The sequence below is a fragment of the Nakaseomyces bracarensis genome (genome assembly GCF_045282275.1).
Source record: "Nakaseomyces bracarensis strain CBM3 chromosome Unknown Scaff8_0, whole genome shotgun sequence".
In the NCBI taxonomy this organism is placed as follows: domain Eukaryota; kingdom Fungi; phylum Ascomycota; class Saccharomycetes; order Saccharomycetales; family Saccharomycetaceae; genus Nakaseomyces; species Nakaseomyces bracarensis.
This window is the reverse complement of record NW_027263969.1, coordinates 901,975-921,845: the sequence shown is the minus strand read 5'-3', so window position 1 is coordinate 921,845 and position 19,871 is coordinate 901,975. Positions and strand designations below refer to the sequence as shown.

The following is a 19,871-nucleotide window of genomic DNA, read 5'->3' as shown; positions in this document are numbered from 1 at the left end:
TTTTAGAGAGTAGAATTTAATGCTTTTTTTAGTATCTGTATAATGTTTGCCTACAATTACATTCACTAACAAATCCAGGGAAAATGTTGACCCTTATCAACGTTAAATAAGTATTTAGAAGATGACAACTATACATAGGAAAAGGAAATAAAAATAAAGGAATAATATACATAATAATCAAAATTGGTCATAACTGAACCAAAAAGTTGATGTATTTTCTCGTTTCAATCTGAATTATGTATGTTTTCTTTTTTTTATCGGTAATATTTATAAAAACCGAGTCAACAGAACCGTACTTCAATCACAATTTATGTTCTATTATGAATTATTTCCTTTCTAATCCAAACTGACAGCAATTATGCTAGGCAGGACTTGAGAAAAAAATTTTCTATTGAAAGGAAAACTATAAAAAATGCTAATGTTTGATATTAAAATAGTTGAAATCATGAAAGTACTTTATGAAAATAATATACTGAAAAGAATAAAGAAGAAGGATAAAGGAATTGTAAGGAATTATTATCATGTTAATACTTCAATTATATTTTTGGGTATATGTTCTTGTTATGAACAATCAATTCGTTTCTGCAGGAACAGGAATATATCCATATTATTATCTAAATGGATGCATGGGAAATCCTAAATCTAAAGGGTTGACTATGGAGCTTTATGAATATCCGTATTTAAACCCAATAGTTAAATGCCAAGATGGAACTTTAAATTGTCGTGAATATGATACAAGTTCTTTAGGAACTGAAGCTTGCATAAATGAAAAATTTAAGTTAGCTAATTATCCACGTTACGGCTTTAGGAGAGAGAACCTTATCGCAAAAGTAGAAGGAGTTGGTAGCCAACCTGGAGAAGCTGGAATACTTGATTTTGATATAAATGCCAACCAAAGCTGTGTTCCTCAGCTCAATAGTTTGCCTATAGCTTACAACTATAAAAATGAATTTTACACGACGAACTTTTCTATGTTATTATATGGCTACTTTAAACCTAAAATAACTGGCGATTACGTGTTCACTGCTGCTGGGGACACTGAGACTCTGATGAATATTGGTGAACCCAATGCCTTTAAGTGCTGTTCATACAACAAAACGGCTAATGATTTTGAAAATTATTTCTTGAATTCGATTGACGGCAGTACTGGAAATTATACCGCTCATTTAACAGAAGGTGTATATTATCCCATAAGAATATTTTACTTGAATACTGACAAACGAGCACAATTTAAATTTTCTTTCAGAATAGGTAACACTGAAGTCAAAGACTTATCACCCTATTTATTTTCTCTTGAAGATACCAAGGCAGGTTGCCCAAATACCATGCAATTTTTAGGAGGGTGTTATGTAGGAACAGGTGGGACTGCCACTACTAAAACAAAATATGCTACTGTAAATTCACTAACGACAATGACTACATATTACATGATATATCCGTGCGCTAACTCTGATATGCCTTGCTATCCTGAAATTTTTAACCCATGGGGTGAGCAGAAATTTGGCACACCATGTGTACCTGCTAGTGAAGTATTTACCGGAACAGGTTTCTACACGACTACAACGAGGCCAGGTATTGGAAGTTTAACAACTACAGTTGAAACAATAGCAACTGCAACATATACATCATATGAACAGGCAGGTTTATTACCAATACCCGAGACCATTATAGTCATTGAAACACCTACAACAAAACCTATTACTATAACGTCACAAACGTTAGGTACAAATACTATCGAAACTACTTACACAACAATATCCACATATACAGTGGGAACAGACGGTAAAACAACACCAGAAGTTATCATTGTAGTTGCAACACCAGAGAGCACCTACTCTCAACCACCAGAGAGCACTACTACTATTGACTACATCGGCACCACCGAGACAGATATCATCTCCTTCTTCCCAACAGTTGGCCCCGACGGCAAGACCCGAACAGGTTCCACCATGTACACACTGCTCGACACAGACACCTACTCTCAACCACCAGAAAGAACTACCACTATTGATTACAGCGACACCACCGAGACTGACGTGATCTCCTACTTCCCAACAGTGGGCTCTGACGGCAAGACCCACACCGGTTCCACCACCTACACCCTGGCCAACACCGACACCTTCTCTGAGCCTAGCGCCTCCACCACCGTCATCACCTCCGGCTCCTCCACAGAGACTGACGTGATCTCCTACTTCCCAACAGTGGGCTCTGACGGCAAGACCCACACCGGTTCCACCACCTACACCCTGGCCAACACCGACACCTTCTCTGAGCCTAGCGCCTCCACCACCGTCATCACCTCCGGCTCCTCCACAGAGACTGACGTGATCTCCTACTTCCCAACAGTGGGCTCTGACGGCAAGACCCACACCGGTTCCACCACCTACACCCTGGCCAACACCGACACCTTCTCTGAGCCTAGCGCCTCCACCACCGTCATCACCTCCGGCTCCTCCACAGAGACTGACGTGATCTCCTACTTCCCAACAGTGGGCTCTGACGGCAAGACCCACACCGGTTCCACCACCTACACCCTGGCCAACACCGACACCTTCTCTGAGCCTAGCGCCTCCACCACCGTCATCACCTCCGGCTCCTCCACAGAGACTGACGTGATCTCCTACTTCCCAACAGTGGGCTCTGACGGCAAGACCCACACCGGTTCCACCACCTACACCCTGGCCAACACCGACACCTTCTCTGAGCCTAGCGCCTCCATCACCGTCATCACCTCCGGCTCCTCCACAGAGACTGACGTGATCTCCTACTTCCCAACAGTGGGCTCTGACGGCAAGACCCACACCGGTTCCACCACCTACACCCTGGCCAACACCGACACCTTCTCTGAGCCTAGCGCCTCCACCACCGTCATCACCTCCGGCTCCTCCACAGAGACTGACGTGATCTCCTACTTCCCAACAGTGGGCTCTGACGGCAAGACCCACACCGGTTCCACCACCTACACCCTGGCCAACACCGACACCTTCTCTGAGCCTAGCGCCTCCATCACCGTCATCACCTCCGGCTCCTCCACAGAGACTGACGTGATCTCCTACTTCCCAACAGTGGGCTCTGACGGCAAGACCCACACCGGTTCCACCACCTACACCCTGGCCAACACCGACACCTTCTCTGAGCCTAGCGCCTCCACCACCGTCATCACCTCCGGCTCCTCCACAGAGACTGACGTGATCTCCTACTTCCCAACAGTGGGCTCTGACGGCAAGACCCACACCGGTTCCACCACCTACACCCTGGCCAACACCGACACCTTCTCTGAGCCTAGCGCCTCCACCACCGTCATCACCTCCGGCTCCTCCACAGAGACTGACGTGATCTCCTACTTCCCAACAGTGGGCTCTGACGGCAAGACCCACACCGGTTCCACCACCTACACCCTGGCCAACACCGACACCTTCTCTGAGCCTAGCGCCTCCACCACCGTCATCACCTCCGGCTCCTCCACAGAGACTGACGTGATCTCCTACTTCCCAACAGTGGGCTCTGACGGCAAGACCCACACCGGTTCCACCACCTACACCCTGGCCAACACCGACACCTTCTCTGAGCCTAGCGCCTCCACCACCGTCATCACCTCCGGCTCCTCCACAGAGACTGACGTGATCTCCTACTTCCCAACAGTGGGCTCTGACGGCAAGACCCACACCGGTTCCACCACCTACACCCTGGCCAACACCGACACCTTCTCTGAGCCTAGCGCCTCCACCACCGTCATCACCTCCGGCTCCTCCACAGAGACTGACGTGATCTCCTACTTCCCAACAGTGGGCTCTGACGGCAAGACCCACACCGGTTCCACCACCTACACCCTGGCCAACACCGACACCTTCTCTGAGCTATCTGAAAACCGTAATTCTATGGAAAGTATTCAATATCAGGCTGCTGGTGCTAAGGTTTCCAATAATATCTGTGTTTTTGCTGGAATTTTCATCTTATTATTGATCTATTAATATTGGCATTCTTCTCTTCATTCAATATTTCTTGAAAATTTCCCTTAAAATTAAGAAAGCTTAAATAAAAGTAATAATCTCAACGCCGAAATCCTATTCAGTAGCTTATTAAGATATTTTGTTCGTTTTTCTATGTGCTTTCGTGTAATCAACATGATACTCTCAAATTTCATGGCATATAAAGTATATATATATAATGCAAGTTAATATTTTATATACTAATAAATATCCAGTATTAATAAATGATCTTATATATATAGTTGAACAGAAAGTAATGCTTTTAAATTTTTTATGAATGCTAGATTTGTTAAAGAAACTAATAAATCTTATCAATCACTGGTGATATATATAATGCAAATTAATAAGGAATTATATAGCAGGAAAAAGCCAGTAAAGTCTATGTAATGAAAAGCGGTACCTTACTAAATCTTCTAGTTTCCTTGTGTATTTGCTTTTATAGACTACATATTTTTTCGTAGTTTATCCGGGCCATATTTTTTCATATATAATCCTATTTTAGTATTAGTGTTAAATAATATAATTCACATGAGGATATTTACTGATGTGACTGGGTATTTCCAAAGTGACAACTTAAGTAGGTCATCTTAAGTTGCTTCTTAATCAGGTGAATTATTCTTATTGTATTCGAACTGTATCATATAACTACTTTAACTATCATGCATTTTTTTTTAGTTATCAGCACCTGATTTTATTTGTTGTTAACAATACCACTAATGCCACTCCATTGTCTTATTAAATGCATGGCTGAGAAAAAAAATGAAAAGTAAGGAGGCACAATCATAAATGTCAATTTTTTATAAAAAATAGGAGTTTAGCTATTATTGCCAATGCCAAACATATATCTCATCTTTTTAAATTTGTCAAGTAAAAATGAGCTAAATGAGTTGTAGAAAACATAGAATTCTCATAGAGATATTTTACTATGCTACCTTCCTACACATTTATATTTAAATGTACATTTACACGTTTATAATTACCTCTATATATCAGACTTTATCTCATTGAAAACTTAAAAGGATATATATTGATCTTTTTTTGCTTCTGTCAATGCAAATGTTATAGGTAATTAGGTTTTCAGACTTCTAAAATTCTGGCACTGTTTTTTAAAATTCAACCACTTGCGTTTAATGGCAAACTCTATTGCTTTCATGTTTATTTAGTTTACCTTTTAGTTTTTCCCGTTCCTGGCTACTGTGGTAGTAAAATTAATGTACCAAAATGTAATCTATTATTCTTCCTCTAGCGCATTATTGAAAAAAATGTGTTAAACTTTACAAAATAAAATTACTCGAAGATAAGGCGCCTCCTGGTGAAGAAAAACATTTAAGTAATATAGATCACAATCATTAAATAAAAATTTAATATCAAATTTATTGCAACTTTCTCATAACATTGAGATTTCTATAGTTTCCGAAAAACGATATTAAATTCTGAATTTATTATTTTATTACAATTTTTCTATTAAAGAATTATATAACGTATATTGCTGTACTTCGTATTATATCAACTTCAATTGTATTGTATTATTCCTTACACTTTTTTGGATTGTCACAATATTATTCTTATCGAAATAAACAAAAGTTCTATATTTTCTTACTTACCATCGTATTTAATACGAAATCAATTTTTTTGTTTAATTTCATGAATATCTAGAAGTCTTCTTGACTTTGTTCAAAGATAGTGGTCGATTAATATATAACCATAGATGAAGTTGCTCTTTACAGTTAATAATTGATAAAAATACTAAACTACAATACTTTTCATTTTCTTATTTGAAAGTTGTCATTTATATTCTTCCTTGATATTTCATTGCCTAAATTTTCCTGATATATTTATTCAGCCATTCATAATTCCTGTAACATGCTAACCCCGTAGTTTTTCATATATATCTGCGTTTAAAAACGCGAATCACATATGTACCCACATGAAATCATTTTTTAAGGGTATTTTCTCGCTATCTTATATCCTAAAGAATGATTAGTTTATTTATTCACGGGTAATCTACTATTTTTCTCGTTGAACATTATGTACGGCGATAGTTAATGATAGGGTTGATAACCATATGAAAAATGAGTTGTACCTCATCATCATTTGTTAGCTGAATTATAAAAAACGTATAAGCAAAACGACGGCTTTTATATAGAATTGCGTGTTTAGGAAACACTCGATGCTCAACATAAAAACTCTTTTTCGCTATTCAAAAATAAAAACCATTAGGGATAGGGATAAAAAAAGAACATACTCCTTTGTTTTACATCTTTACAACATGAACGTTCAGTTAAAGTCCATATTCGATATAATTGCTAGGAAGTAAAAAGTAAGAACATAAATATATTTTAATAATCAATAATAAAGTGCCGGTGTTTGGAGTATTATATTACTAGACCAATAACCAGTCATTATGCTTAAAGATAATGTTTGTCATAAACATAGACATATTAAATTGTCTGTTATTCCCATTCATCAAACTTTATTTATATTTATTTAAAATATTCCGGAGGGAAACACCTGCATTATAACCATTTCTCAACCAACATTATTTGAAAGCAGAGAAAACACGTATTATTTATCGTCAGCTAACCTAAGAACCTCAATAATGTGTTCTCCGATAACAGATACAATTAACATCATATTTTCCAATAACTTACTAGCGTTATATTTCTACTTGTTATATAGCCGTATATTCCATTTACAGAACAACAAAAAGAGGAGCGATATAAGATAATATTGTATATCGGGAATATTGGGAAGCTACTAGAGTGTAATAGCAATCCTTCTAATCTAGAAAGATCCAAGTCTACACTTCGATGAAGTCGATTGATATCATTTTAAGATAGACACACTATTAAATGTCTCTTAATCATATTTTCGATATGATGTCAATCGGACTCATAAAAAAAGATATTTCACTATAAGTTATATGTTGCACTTCACATATATAGCGGTCCATATCATTCATCAGTATAATTCCACCAGTTGCAGAAAAACTTATCACATTTTATTCGTGAAGCCAATTTTAACCATGATTTTGAAGTTACCATCCATGCTAATATTGAAGGATTCACTTCTATGTACTCAAATTGGATATCATTTACGTTCAACGCTAGCCCAAAAGGTATTTACCATTTGTTTGTTGATTTCACTGCAAATGTAGACAATGAATATCTATAACTGAAAGTCGAATTCACTGTAGTTTAACATGTTACTGACTAGGTAAATCTGCAGGTATTATAAATAAATGAACTTTTTTCAGCTTTTTTAGCAATAAGCACATATCAGTTATTATAAACTATTAAAAAAGAGTATAGCAATTTATAGTAAACGGCTATCTGATTTAGTTTTTACTTATTTGTTGTGATTAAGTTTGTAGTCCAGAATTGAACTTCTTTTCTTGTATGGAAGAGTTTAAATTTTACCCTTTGAGTATGCCGAGTAGATGATTTTTGTTTCTTTTCGATTTGACAAAAACTTTGACCTAGTATTTGATACAAAAATATTCCTATTAGCAATAGAACTTACCCCCTAGGTTTTTACGTATTTTTTTGGTTGGTTTTTGTTTCTTCCACCTCAAAATTCCTGTCATACAGTAGATTATGTCGGACTGATCACAGCTTTTAAAAATCTTTCCATAATTCATACGGATAATTTGCTGTTTACTATCAAACTTTCATCTAAGTTCAATATGAAATAACACCATACATCAATCGCATACTCTATCTGGTCACCTTACTGTTTTTGCTTAAGGTAACGAACATTCGCTGAAAGCTGATTAAGTATATCTCTTTCATTATTTAAACAGGAAGCTTTTCTGATTTGTATTGCATTCATTGTTTTGTTATTATAGCCTACATACAGCAGATGTAGCAGATAGCGCAGATCTCAACCCAAGCCTTTTTCATTACTAGCGTTTTGGTGGTATTCTTTATAGTTTCATCATAATGCTCATCATATCTGATTTTATGCACAAAATTCATCTCTCCGTTTATAGTCTTTCGTCATAACTGTTAGCTTTTCCGCAATTACTTTAACTCGATTGGTAAATGGTCAATGTTATTTGTAATAGATAAAATTTAGCAAATCCATTTGGAAAGATCTCGAAGATCTCTTGTCTTTGTGTTAACATTTAAAAATATCAAAGTTAGAAGTTTCCGATCGAATACTCTCTTGCGATAAGAATTCATTTTGTCATTTTTTCTTCGTTTTTCGCTCTTGCTGAGGGTGCCGAATAAAAAAGCGAGGAAACTTAAAAAAATTTCCGCCACTCGCTTATTGAAGGATAAAGAAAAGTCATGGTCAATCAATATTAGCTTTTTATGAACAGATTTGCAAATATAATAACTAAGGAAGAAGAAAAGTAGAAGTATTTACTTATTATCTAATGAAGCATTTATAAAAATTAGGAACCAAAAGGGCATGTGACCATTGGGTTACATTTCTTCAGTCCTATGATTGTCTTTTTTTTTTGGATAAATATTGGATCGTTGCATAGAGTTAAAATGTCTACTTGCATAATGTGCTTTGAACTATTACTTACTTGAAGGATCCCAATTAAACATAGAAATGGATATGATAATTGCTGTTGCTGAAACACACTATTCGCCTCGGACCTGTCAAGAAGGGATATCGTAAGATTAATTATCCTAATCTTGTGGGTATTTCAGGAGTGTAATAAGGAAAATGTAGGTCTAAAGATAAAAAAAAAAGTCTTCCAGAAGGAAATATCGCGCTATGAATTGTTACCACAAGCTGACAGTACAGGAACAGGGCCGACCGTGCTCATGGGGCTCAATTTGTCTGTGGATCCGTTGACGCTAACGGGCAGAAGATCAATGATGAAATAGAACCAGCAAATTTTCGACATATATTTGGTACCCCAATTAGATTAGGCGGGTGCTCTGGAATACTCAAAGTCCTAACATCTCTGTCCTGTGGAATTTGATAAGATTAAAGACTGGTGTAATTGGACTGAAGAGTCAAGGTATTGAAATACAACCAGTTTTATTACCTCTTCTAGGAAACTCTGATATTGTTGATCTGAAATTGAAGTGCTTTCTCGATAAAAAAACGATCGTTTTGGCGCTGGAAAATTGGCTTTTTGAGTTGTCGGAATTGTGAGCTAACCCTTACTGATCATCTACGATCTTTTTCACGATTGAAGAAATTAGTTAACTCCAAAAGTGTCGTGAAAAAAACGTTGTTTTCACTGTTTCTATTGCTGAAAATATTATCAATCAATGAAAACTGCTTGAAAGCTTGACAATCGGTAGTTTGTATCTTGTACTCACAAATTAAAATATTGAAAGGCTGATACTGCTATGCGGTGCTAAATTTTTCGCATTTATATTTATTGTTTCTTTAATTTACAGTGTTTTGTAAAACAGTAATATAAAAATGTTCATTAATGCATTTATGACATATTTAATGAGTAACATAAAATTGTTGATATGGGTATCATATCTTATCTCTATTGTATTACATGTAAGATAATAGAGATTATATTATTATGGCTTATCTTTTTACTCTTTTAGTGTCTACCAAAATAACTATTTTATGCAATAAAAGAACTGTTTTCTGTTATTATGAACACTTCATAAATTCATACATATTATTTAGTAAACCATTTTTTTTTTAGATATACAGTTTTATAGAAGAATATTCTTATTGGTTTTAATTATTTTTAAAACAGTATTCTAGATTCTTTCTTGTTTCAGCAATACAGGATTAACTGTACACTTTTAACTGATTTTATTGGTAGGAAAGGAAATAACTTACTAATCAACTAGCAGTGCTTCGTAGAAGGATGAACTGATTGATATCTTTTTACTTTGTAGAGTTTATGATATTCACTGCCAACATTTTTAACAGCTCTTTTTATCGTTTTATTATGAAATTTACAGAAATAGCATTCCTTATCAACTCCATTAATTAAGTAGTTCAATGGATAAGCTATTAAACAATATTAGGGGATAAAACAATTTGACCCTAAAAGTTATTTGTTTGTTTACCTTAGCTTGAAATCAAACACTAAAATCTTATTGACCAAGAAATGAAGATAGGTTTGATATACTAAGTTTATATTGTTTGCTGTTTTTCAGTTTTTAAAGTTAGGGAGTATTAAGGTATCCCTTTTTAGTATTTACAGTACCGTAACTACTAATTTTTTTTTGTTAAGGATGATTTTTATTTATTGATTAATATTTGTTTTTCCTATTACATATTTTTAACATTGTAACTATTTAACATTGTCTAGAAAATGTGTAATAAATTAAGTAGCATCGTATTCTAGTTCAATATGAATATATATATCTATTATGAACTAACAAAAAAAATAAAAACAACTAATTGTTATAGGTGTTATTTTTTTGATATAAAGTCTTGTTTGAGGAAAATTCTCAAGCCAGTACCCTTTTTAAAGTCGTTGATTAATGAGGTTACAAAATTCTTGGTTTTTATTCTCTTCTTTTCATTTACTTTACTTGGTATTAGAGTTTAGGGTAATGTATACAAAATTTTAGAGATAGTATTTAACGTTAACTAAAATTTTGTACCGTTATTGCTAGTCAAATTAATACTACGATAGTGCAGTAGTACCACTTGATTTAGTAAATTGTTTGATTTTAGACTATTGGCTTTTAACATTTTCTATGGGAAGGCAACTATGTATAAATAGATTAGTTGACGGCTAGGTGCATTTGTTCTTTAATGAAGGAACCTAGAATGCTATCAGTATAAAAAGATGTACCAGCTCTGATATATAATAAACACATCAATTCCCCAGAAATAATTCAGTGAAATAACATCAACATTTTCGTAATTCAATAGTTAGTGAGGGTTAATAGAATGTTCTGCAGCAAGGCAACTTATTAATTAGATATTTATTTTTTGCGGTACGGCTACGAACGTTTTTTGTCGTCTCGATGTTATTTCGAACAAATATAGAAATTAAGACCTCGTTGTTACTGGAGATGAACATGCCGTATTCTTAACTCTCTTCTTCAAGATCTTTTTGCTAATTAAAACTCCTAATTTTTAGGAAGTATACTAGCACTAGTGGCATCTTGTAAAATATATTGAAGGATTTATTCACATAGTGTAGGATTTTATTATTTACTGGAGCTCTTTTTAGCATTAAGAGCCGAACAAAACTCTTTATTTACTAGTTTGGAGAACATAACAACACTTGGAGTGCAAAAATAAGAAAGGTAAATATATCTTTAGTAGGTATCATATTTGGTTGTGACGTTATAGGAAATAAAAACTTTATGTTTTGGTATCCTTAGAAGCAGAGATATATTTCCATATGGGCAAATGTAGGCAAGCATACATTCTATTATCGTATTACGTTAAATTAGAAATACCATTGAATAAAAAAAAGGCGTTATGCAAAGGAGATATAATCAATCAACTTTCTCTTAGGACGTATACCTTCTCTGAATTGCCTTTTAAAAAACCTCCCTAAAACAAGGGGGAGTTGAAATATTGTCAGCCGCAAAGAAGAAAAATAAAAATAAAGGAAAAGAAAACAAAAAAAAATACATAGAAAAAACTTGTGATTTTTTTTTTCCTTCTTGATATCTTAAATCGTCTCTCTGTCAGATTTTAGCTGCATCATCAGTTAATAGTAACTTTTTTTTCTTACTTTTTTACAATATGAACAAAAATCTACTCGCCGTTTAATAATAAACTTATTAAGATTCTCTATTTTCTTATGCTAAAAAAGAACTAAATTCTATAAATTGGTTTGAATATGCCATCTCTCGTTATTTTGTTCAAAATTAATTTAATTATATTGTTTAGTTCCATTTTTAGATAACATTATATGATTCTTGACTACAGTTTTCCTTCATTTACTCCGATCTTCATTATATTAAGTTATATTTTATCAGCCGTTTAGGAAAACTTTTCCTTTTTTAATAAGGCAGTTATAATGTGAAGATTTGTTTATTCTTAGTATAAGTTCTTTACCTTTTAATCTATATTGACAGGGATTTAGATGCAAGAAGCGAAATGTAATATGACGTTCTAGCGCTCCCGTCAAACCTTCAATTGCCTATAATTCGCGTTGTTGTTCCTCTAAATAGGAAATGAGATGAGTCCAAATCTTTTAGGACCGATTTAGACAGATTAATATGATTCCAGATTTTAGTTTCTATCCTAGGAAAATGGAGGAGTTTGTTAAGAACGGTGTAGTTAGAAATAGTTTAAATACGTTTCAATATTTATCCCCTTTTTAGGGAGAATACGAAAATTCTTCGCGTTGTGCGGACTACACTAAACAAGTTGATGAGGATAGAATTACCAATGATTATGGTTTCCTCAATATTATTATCATATAGATAGACGTCATACTAGATTTTCTTGGAGCTGGATACGGTGCCTTAAGCTAAAAAGAAAAACGTAGTCATCAGGTAAATCCTTTGTTTATTTTTTCCGGGTTGGATATTTGATATTTTTTTTTTATTCTACGCTTTTGTTTTTTAAAAGCTTTTATCAAGGAGCTAAATAGTTTGTTCTACTGCATAATTTAGTCGTAAATCATGATTAACAAAAGATTTTCGTCGTGTTGGGGTAGCAGATAGCAAAAGAAAGAAAAAATTTTAATCGGGGATTGGCACCAACCCTCATGACAAATTAAAGAAGGTCGTAAGCATTCGAGCCAGGAAGAAAAACAAAAGTGAAGCGGGTCAGACAACGTGAGAATTCAAACTTTTAATTTACGCATGCTTTTACTCCCGTTGCTGCGCAGATACTATCCTTAATTAATTTAAGGGCAAAAAATGATAAGCATTAAAAGCTATGTTTTTTTCTGCAATAAGATATAGGTTATCTGGTTTTATATTTATTAGGGGAAAAGAAGAAAATAACTTCTACGAATTTCAAATGAACCCTGTTATCAAGTTTTCTAGACATATCTTAAATTCTTTTCACTGGTTTTTAAAGTAATGAATACACGGAGACCTTTTTTAGGAAAAGGGCTAACATATTTCAGATAAGTTTATGAAATTCAGATATTCTCGACCATACTATATTGCGGGAAGGGGTTAATTAAGATACTGGAAGGTAAGACTAAAAGTTTGACAGTTCTTAATCTAATTTGAATAAAAAACACTGTTGGAAAAGCAGGGAAATGAGAAAATGTGATAAATTTTTGTTCTACAAATTCTTTTCTTGTTATCAAACGAAGATAGGTAGAAAATTCTCGAATCGATTTTTAAGTTTGGTGCATATAAACTTTGTTTAGGCATAAATTATATTAGAAGATAGAGCTACGTCACTAACACGTTTGTATTCATAGTTTCTAGTATTTTCATTTTAATCAAGCAAATCTCGAAGCAAAGAAGGATATTTTGAAATCTGTACAACATCTCCTTCCTTATCTAGCCTAAAATTTTTGGTTTAAGACAAAGCTAATATAACGGCTGTTACATGGTAATTTAAACAAAATGGAAAGTCATAGGATATAATTACAAAAGGTGTATGAAAAAATAAGGATCGTCTACTTAATATCCTTTCAGAAGACGATATGTGCTCCACCCTAAATTTGGATGTTTTATCAACATGTAATAAGTTGTGCAGGTTAATTTTAGTTATCATGATAAGCCATCTGATAGCTATAGTGTAATTCCACATATTTTACTTTTAGGGAGTTAAACAATTTCTAGGAAAAAAATCAAAGTGTTGCTTTCGGAATGGAAAATACGATATCACAAAATCATATAAAATGGTCAACAATTTGAAATAATTTGGGAAAATATTTTTATTGCGACTTCAAACAATCAACAAAACAACTAACTCAATAACTAATATAAATATAGTCATGAAACTAACAGTTTCGTGGTTTTTAATAATTTTTTTAAATGCTTTTGTGGCATTAGGTGTGCAAAATCCTTATCCTCTAGGTTGTTCGCCCAATACCGCACCAATATCTAATGGTTTAAACATGGAAATTTATGAATATGACTACATAAACCCATATATTAAATGTCCTGATAATGACAGTTATGAATGCAGGGTTTATCCACCGGGACAAAATCCACAACCATACTGTTGGGATTCTGCCTATTTGGATGTTAATTATCCACGTTATGGCTACCAGGAAAATCATCGTATTGCAAAGGTGGAAGGTGTGTCTGGTTCACTTAATTTCGATTTCAGACCTACCTACGGTTGTAGAGCGGTTGCATCTACACTTCCATCTGCTTACAATTATGCTGAGCAACTTGATATGACTAACTTTACCATGATCTTATACGGTTATTTTAAACCACGGGTATCTGGTAGTCATACATTTAACGTATACGCCGATGATTTATTATTCCTGAATTTCGGTGCTTCCAATGCATTCGATTGTTGTCAACAAGATAGTACGGCAGATAATTTCGGTGATTATCAAATATACTCAGTCTGGGGTTCAAACACCAGCGTAAACTCATTGACTGTGAATCTTGACGCAAACATATACTATCCAATCAGAATGTTTTTTAATAATCGTGACTATCAATCAACGCTTAGAATTTCTTTGACGACACCAGAAAGTACCGAGACAGTTATAAATGATTTATCCCCCTATTTGTTTTTTGTGCAAGATAGTGAAGGTGGTTGTCCAGGGAATGTAGATTATGTTACTAGTTGTGTCACTGGAGGTACCACTAGAACTACCAGTACCAAGTATGATACAACTACTCCTCCTTCTCAACCACCAGTTACAAAAACGACCTACTTCATAGAAGTACCATGCGCAACTTCTTCTCCACTATGCTCGTCAGGTTTTTTCTATAATCCTCTGGGTACAACTTGTGTGCCAAATGCAAATATATATCCACCAGACGGATTTAATACTACAACTACAAGGCCAGGAAGTAATAGCTTTCCTACAACAGTAAGTACCCAAACAACATATAGAGTTGGAACAAACAGTTTAACAACTCCAGAAATAATATTCATAGTTGAAACACCAACCCAAGAACCTGTCACGACTACATCCTACACACCTGGTACGGACAGTGTTCCTACCACCGTCTCCACGCAGACCACCTTCACAGTTGGCACTGACGGCGTCACCACTCCAGAGATAATAGTGATCGTAGAGACGCCTACTCCAGAACCTGTCACGACGACATCCTACACACCTGGTACGGACAGTGTTCCTACCACCGTCTCCACGCAGACCACCTTCACAGTTGGCACTGACGGCGTCACCACTCCAGAGATAATAGTGATCGTAGAGACGCCTACTCCAGAACCTGTCACGACGACATCCTACACACCTGGTACGGACAGTGTTCCTACCACCGTCTCCACGCAGACCACCTTCACAGTTGGCACTGACGGCGTCACCACTCCAGAGATAATAGTGATCGTAGAGACGCCTACTCCAGAACCTGTCACGACGACATCCTACACACCTGGTACGGACAGTGTTCCTACCACCGTCTCCACGCAGACCACCTTCACAGTTGGCACTGACGGCGTCACCACTCCAGAGATAATAGTGATCGTAGAGACGCCTACTCCAGAACCTGTCACGACGACATCCTACACACCTGGTACGGACAGTGTTCCTACCACCGTCTCCACGCAGACCACCTTCACAGTTGGCACTGACGGCGTCACCACTCCAGAGATAATAGTGATCGTAGAGACGCCTACTCCAGAACCTGTCACGACGACATCCTACACACCTGGTACGGACAGTGTTCCTACCACCGTCTCCACGCAGACCACCTTCACAGTTGGCACTGACGGCGTCACCACTCCAGAGATAATAGTGATCGTAGAGACGCCTACTCCAGAACCTGTCACGACGACATCCTACACACCTGGTACGGACAGTGTTCCTACCACCGTCTCCACGCAGACCACCTTCACAGTTGGCACTGACGGCGTCACCACTCCAGAGATAATAGTGATCGTAGAGACGCCTACTCCAGAACCTGTCACGACGACATCCTACACACCTGGTACGGACAGTGTTCCTACCACCGTCTCCACGCAGACCACCTTCACAGTTGGCACTGACGGCGTCACCACTCCAGAGATAATAGTGATCGTAGAGACGCCTACTCCAGAACCTGTCACGACGACATCCTACACACCTGGTACGGACAGTGTTCCTACCACCGTCTCCACGCAGACCACCTTCACAGTTGGCACTGACGGCGTCACCACTCCAGAGATAATAGTGATCGTAGAGACGCCTACTCCAGAACCTGTCACGACGACATCCTACACACCTGGTACGGACAGTGTTCCTACCACCGTCTCCACGCAGACCACCTTCACAGTTGGCACTGACGGCGTCACCACTCCAGAGATAATAGTGATCGTAGAGACGCCTACTCCAGAACCTGTCACGACGACATCCTACACACCTGGTACGGACAGTGTTCCTACCACCGTCTCCACGCAGACCACCTTCACAGTTGGCACTGACGGCGTCACCACTCCAGAGATAATAGTGATCGTAGAGACGCCTACTCCAGAACCTGTCACGACGACATCCTACACACCTGGTACGGACAGTGTTCCTACCACCGTCTCCACGCAGACCACCTTCACAGTTGGCACTGACGGCGTCACCACTCCAGAGATAATAGTGATCGTAGAGACGCCTACTCCAGAACCTGTCACGACGACATCCTACACACCTGGTACGGACAGTGTTCCTACCACCGTCTCCACGCAGACCACCTTCACAGTTGGCACTGACGGCGTCACCACTCCAGAGATAATAGTGATCGTAGAGACGCCTACTCCAGAACCTGTCACGACGACATCCTACACACCTGGTACGGACAGTGTTCCTACCACCGTCTCCACGCAGACCACCTTCACAGTTGGCACTGACGGCGTCACCACTCCTGAGGTCATCATCGTTGTCGAGACGCCGCCACCAGTAGGTCCAAACACCGACCCGCTAACTGGCACCAGCAACATCCCAGGTACTGACACCGTCCCACACACCGTGTCGACTATCAGCACCTTCACTGTCGGCACTGACGGCGTCACCACTCCTGAGGTCATCATCGTTGTCGAGACGCCGCCACCAGTAGGTCCAAACACCGACCCGCTAACTGGCACCAGCAACATCCCAGGTACTGACACCGTCCCACACACCGTGTCGACTATCAGCACCTTCACTGTCGGCACTGACGGCGTCACCACTCCTGAGGTCATCATCGTTGTCGAGACGCCGCCACCAGTAGGTCCAAACACCGACCCGCTAACTGGCACCAGCAACATCCCAGGTACTGACACCGTCCCACACACCGTGTCGACTATCAGCACCTTCACTGTCGGCACTGACGGCGTCACCACTCCTGAGGTCATCATCGTTGTCGAGACGCCGCCACCAGTAGGTCCAAACACCGACCCGCTAACTGGCACCAGCAACATCCCAGGTACTGACACCGTCCCACACACCGTGTCGACTATCAGCACCTTCACTGTCGGCACTGACGGCGTCACCACTCCTGAGGTCATCATCGTTGTCGAGACGCCGCCACCAGTAGGTCCAAACACCGACCCGCTAACTGGCACCAGCAACATCCCAGGTACTGACACCGTCCCACACACCGTGTCGACTATCAGCACCTTCACTGTCGGCACTGACGGCGTCACCACTCCTGAGGTCATCATCGTTGTCGAGACGCCGCCACCAGTAGGTCCAAACACCGACCCGCTAACTGGCACCAGCAACATCCCAGGTACTGACACCGTCCCACACACCGTGTCGACTATCAGCACCTTCACTGTCGGCACTGACGGCGTCACCACTCCTGAGGTCATCATCGTTGTCGAGACGCCGCCACCAGTAGGTCCAAACACCGACCCGCTAACTGGCACCAGCAACATCCCAGGTACTGACACCGTCCCACACACCGTGTCGACTATCAGCACCTTCACTGTCGGCACTGACGGCGTCACCACTCCTGAGGTCATCATCGTTGTCGAGACGCCGCCACCAGTAGGTCCAAACACCGACCCGCTAACTGGCACCAGCAACATCCCAGGTACTGACACCGTCCCACACACCGTGTCGACTATCAGCACCTTCACTGTCGGCACTGACGGCGTCACCACTCCTGAGGTCATCATCGTTGTCGAGACGCCGCCATCAGTAGGTCCAAACACCAATCCGGTCCAAGGCACAGGTGCAATTAATGATACATTATCTATTATCGCTATTGGTACAAATAGAAGCCCTATATCTGAAGCTGTAGTTGTCTTACAAACATCTGTAACAGGAACTGGGGGATCAGGAACAGGTGGTAGTTCTGGATTGAACCAATCTCTAAGACACTCACTTGCTGCTCAGGCTTTTAGTGCTACAAATAGTGTTCAAGAGTTTGTAACCACTACACTAAATGATACTTACACGTTAGAGCATACCATACTGGAAACGTATTTAGGCTCCGGATCGCAGTTACACATTCAGTTTTGCAGTTCGATAGCCGCTATTTGTTTCATGTTGTTACTTGTTATCTGATGAGTATTTTTTATTTTCTATTAGTAGTAACCTTAAAGAATTCTTGACTAAGAGAAATAATCTAGTATTATATTTTTTCTGTATAGCTTGTCTTCAGGTTCTATATTCCGATGTCAAATATGACAAAATTTGCCGTTCTTTATTTAAATAATATATATAGTAGTCTATATATAATTAATATCTATTCTAGTTTTTTCAAATTCAAATAATAGATACAAAAAAAAAAAAAGCACGCATCTTGGCAATTATTGTCACTAACATTCTTTGCTGAAAATATAATATAAGTACAGCTAGCACCCCTATAGTCGAGTATAATGAGGGGAAACTAACTTTTGTTCATCATATCGATATTTGAATATGCCTGAAATCAGTTCATTAATAGATGTTATCGTTCGTAATTATCCACCGGAATATGGTAGTATATTCAAGAAAAATTGAATATTCTTAAAAACCACAATAATCTATTTACATCATACTCGCTTACAGGAAACTTGATTCTACGTGTTAATAGTTGAATGAGAACAGTCAACTGAGTCAAAATATAGCTTTATTTGAAGGAGAAGTAGTATAACTGAAACAAAACTATCTGGTAACATGTTAGTTACATCTTTTTTCATTCTTCTGCTAGGATTGCGATAGCCTTGCCTAGCGACGAAGCAAAGCTTTGGGGGTTGTATCATTACCTAAAGTGTAATTGCTTTTATTATTCTTATTTTTAAGTTCGTTGTTCATATTTTTGACAACTTTAGAGAGTAGTAAATTATGGTAAATAATAATCATATATATATTTATAATATTTGTTCTCTTTTTGTATTTAGGGTAATAATGATCTCAGCAGAGATATAGAACCCGTACGTATCTGATATTTTTTATTTTTAGAGCATATTTAGTTTAATGAGGTATTTACTGTTATCAATAAGTGACAAATATAGACCTTCATGCTAGGTCTAACTTCACGCAAAACATTTTGTTGTATGATATAAGAAGATGGAATTGTTTATCTTTGTGGTTTTATGTAAATAACGAACATGATATGTATTCATGCTACTACGACCAATTATTTAATGAATCTGTTTTGTCTCACGATCAAAATTGAACGACTGCAATAGGTATAACTAGAATCAAACACTAAAAGCTCGCAGATTACTAATTGTCAAGAATCGCCCAGTTAATCATCTGCCCAAGTCTCTCACCTTTCGAAGTTACCCACAATTCTTTTGAAATTCTGACTGATGTTAACAATCTCATTTTAGACATCAATGGTCCTGTGATTTCAAAGCTGATTTCCAAACACTGCAGAAATATACAGGATAAAATTCTATGAAATCTTGGGATCCATTGCTAGACAATTTTATAGAAGAAACAATCAGTGATACCATCTCCCAAAGAGG

At 37.9% G+C, this 19,871-nt stretch overlaps 2 protein-coding genes across 2 annotated transcripts; both read left to right on the top strand.

Moving 5' to 3' along the window:
- Window positions 1-521: 521 nt before the first annotated feature.
- Window positions 522-3,971, top strand: RNJ42_02258 (uncharacterized protein; the record flags this gene model as incomplete). The annotated part of the gene is made up of 1 exon (XM_071052423.1): window positions 522-3,971. One exon carries the CDS (start codon window positions 522-524, stop codon window positions 3,969-3,971), a length of 3,450 nt encoding a protein of 1,149 aa, XP_070907044.1.
- A 9,838-nt stretch (window positions 3,972-13,809) lies between these two features.
- Window positions 13,810-18,480, top strand: RNJ42_02257 (uncharacterized protein; the record flags this gene model as incomplete). The annotated part of the gene is made up of 1 exon (XM_071052422.1): window positions 13,810-18,480. One exon carries the CDS (start codon window positions 13,810-13,812, stop codon window positions 18,478-18,480), a length of 4,671 nt encoding a protein of 1,556 aa, XP_070907043.1.
- Window positions 18,481-19,871: the final 1,391 nt, after the last annotated feature.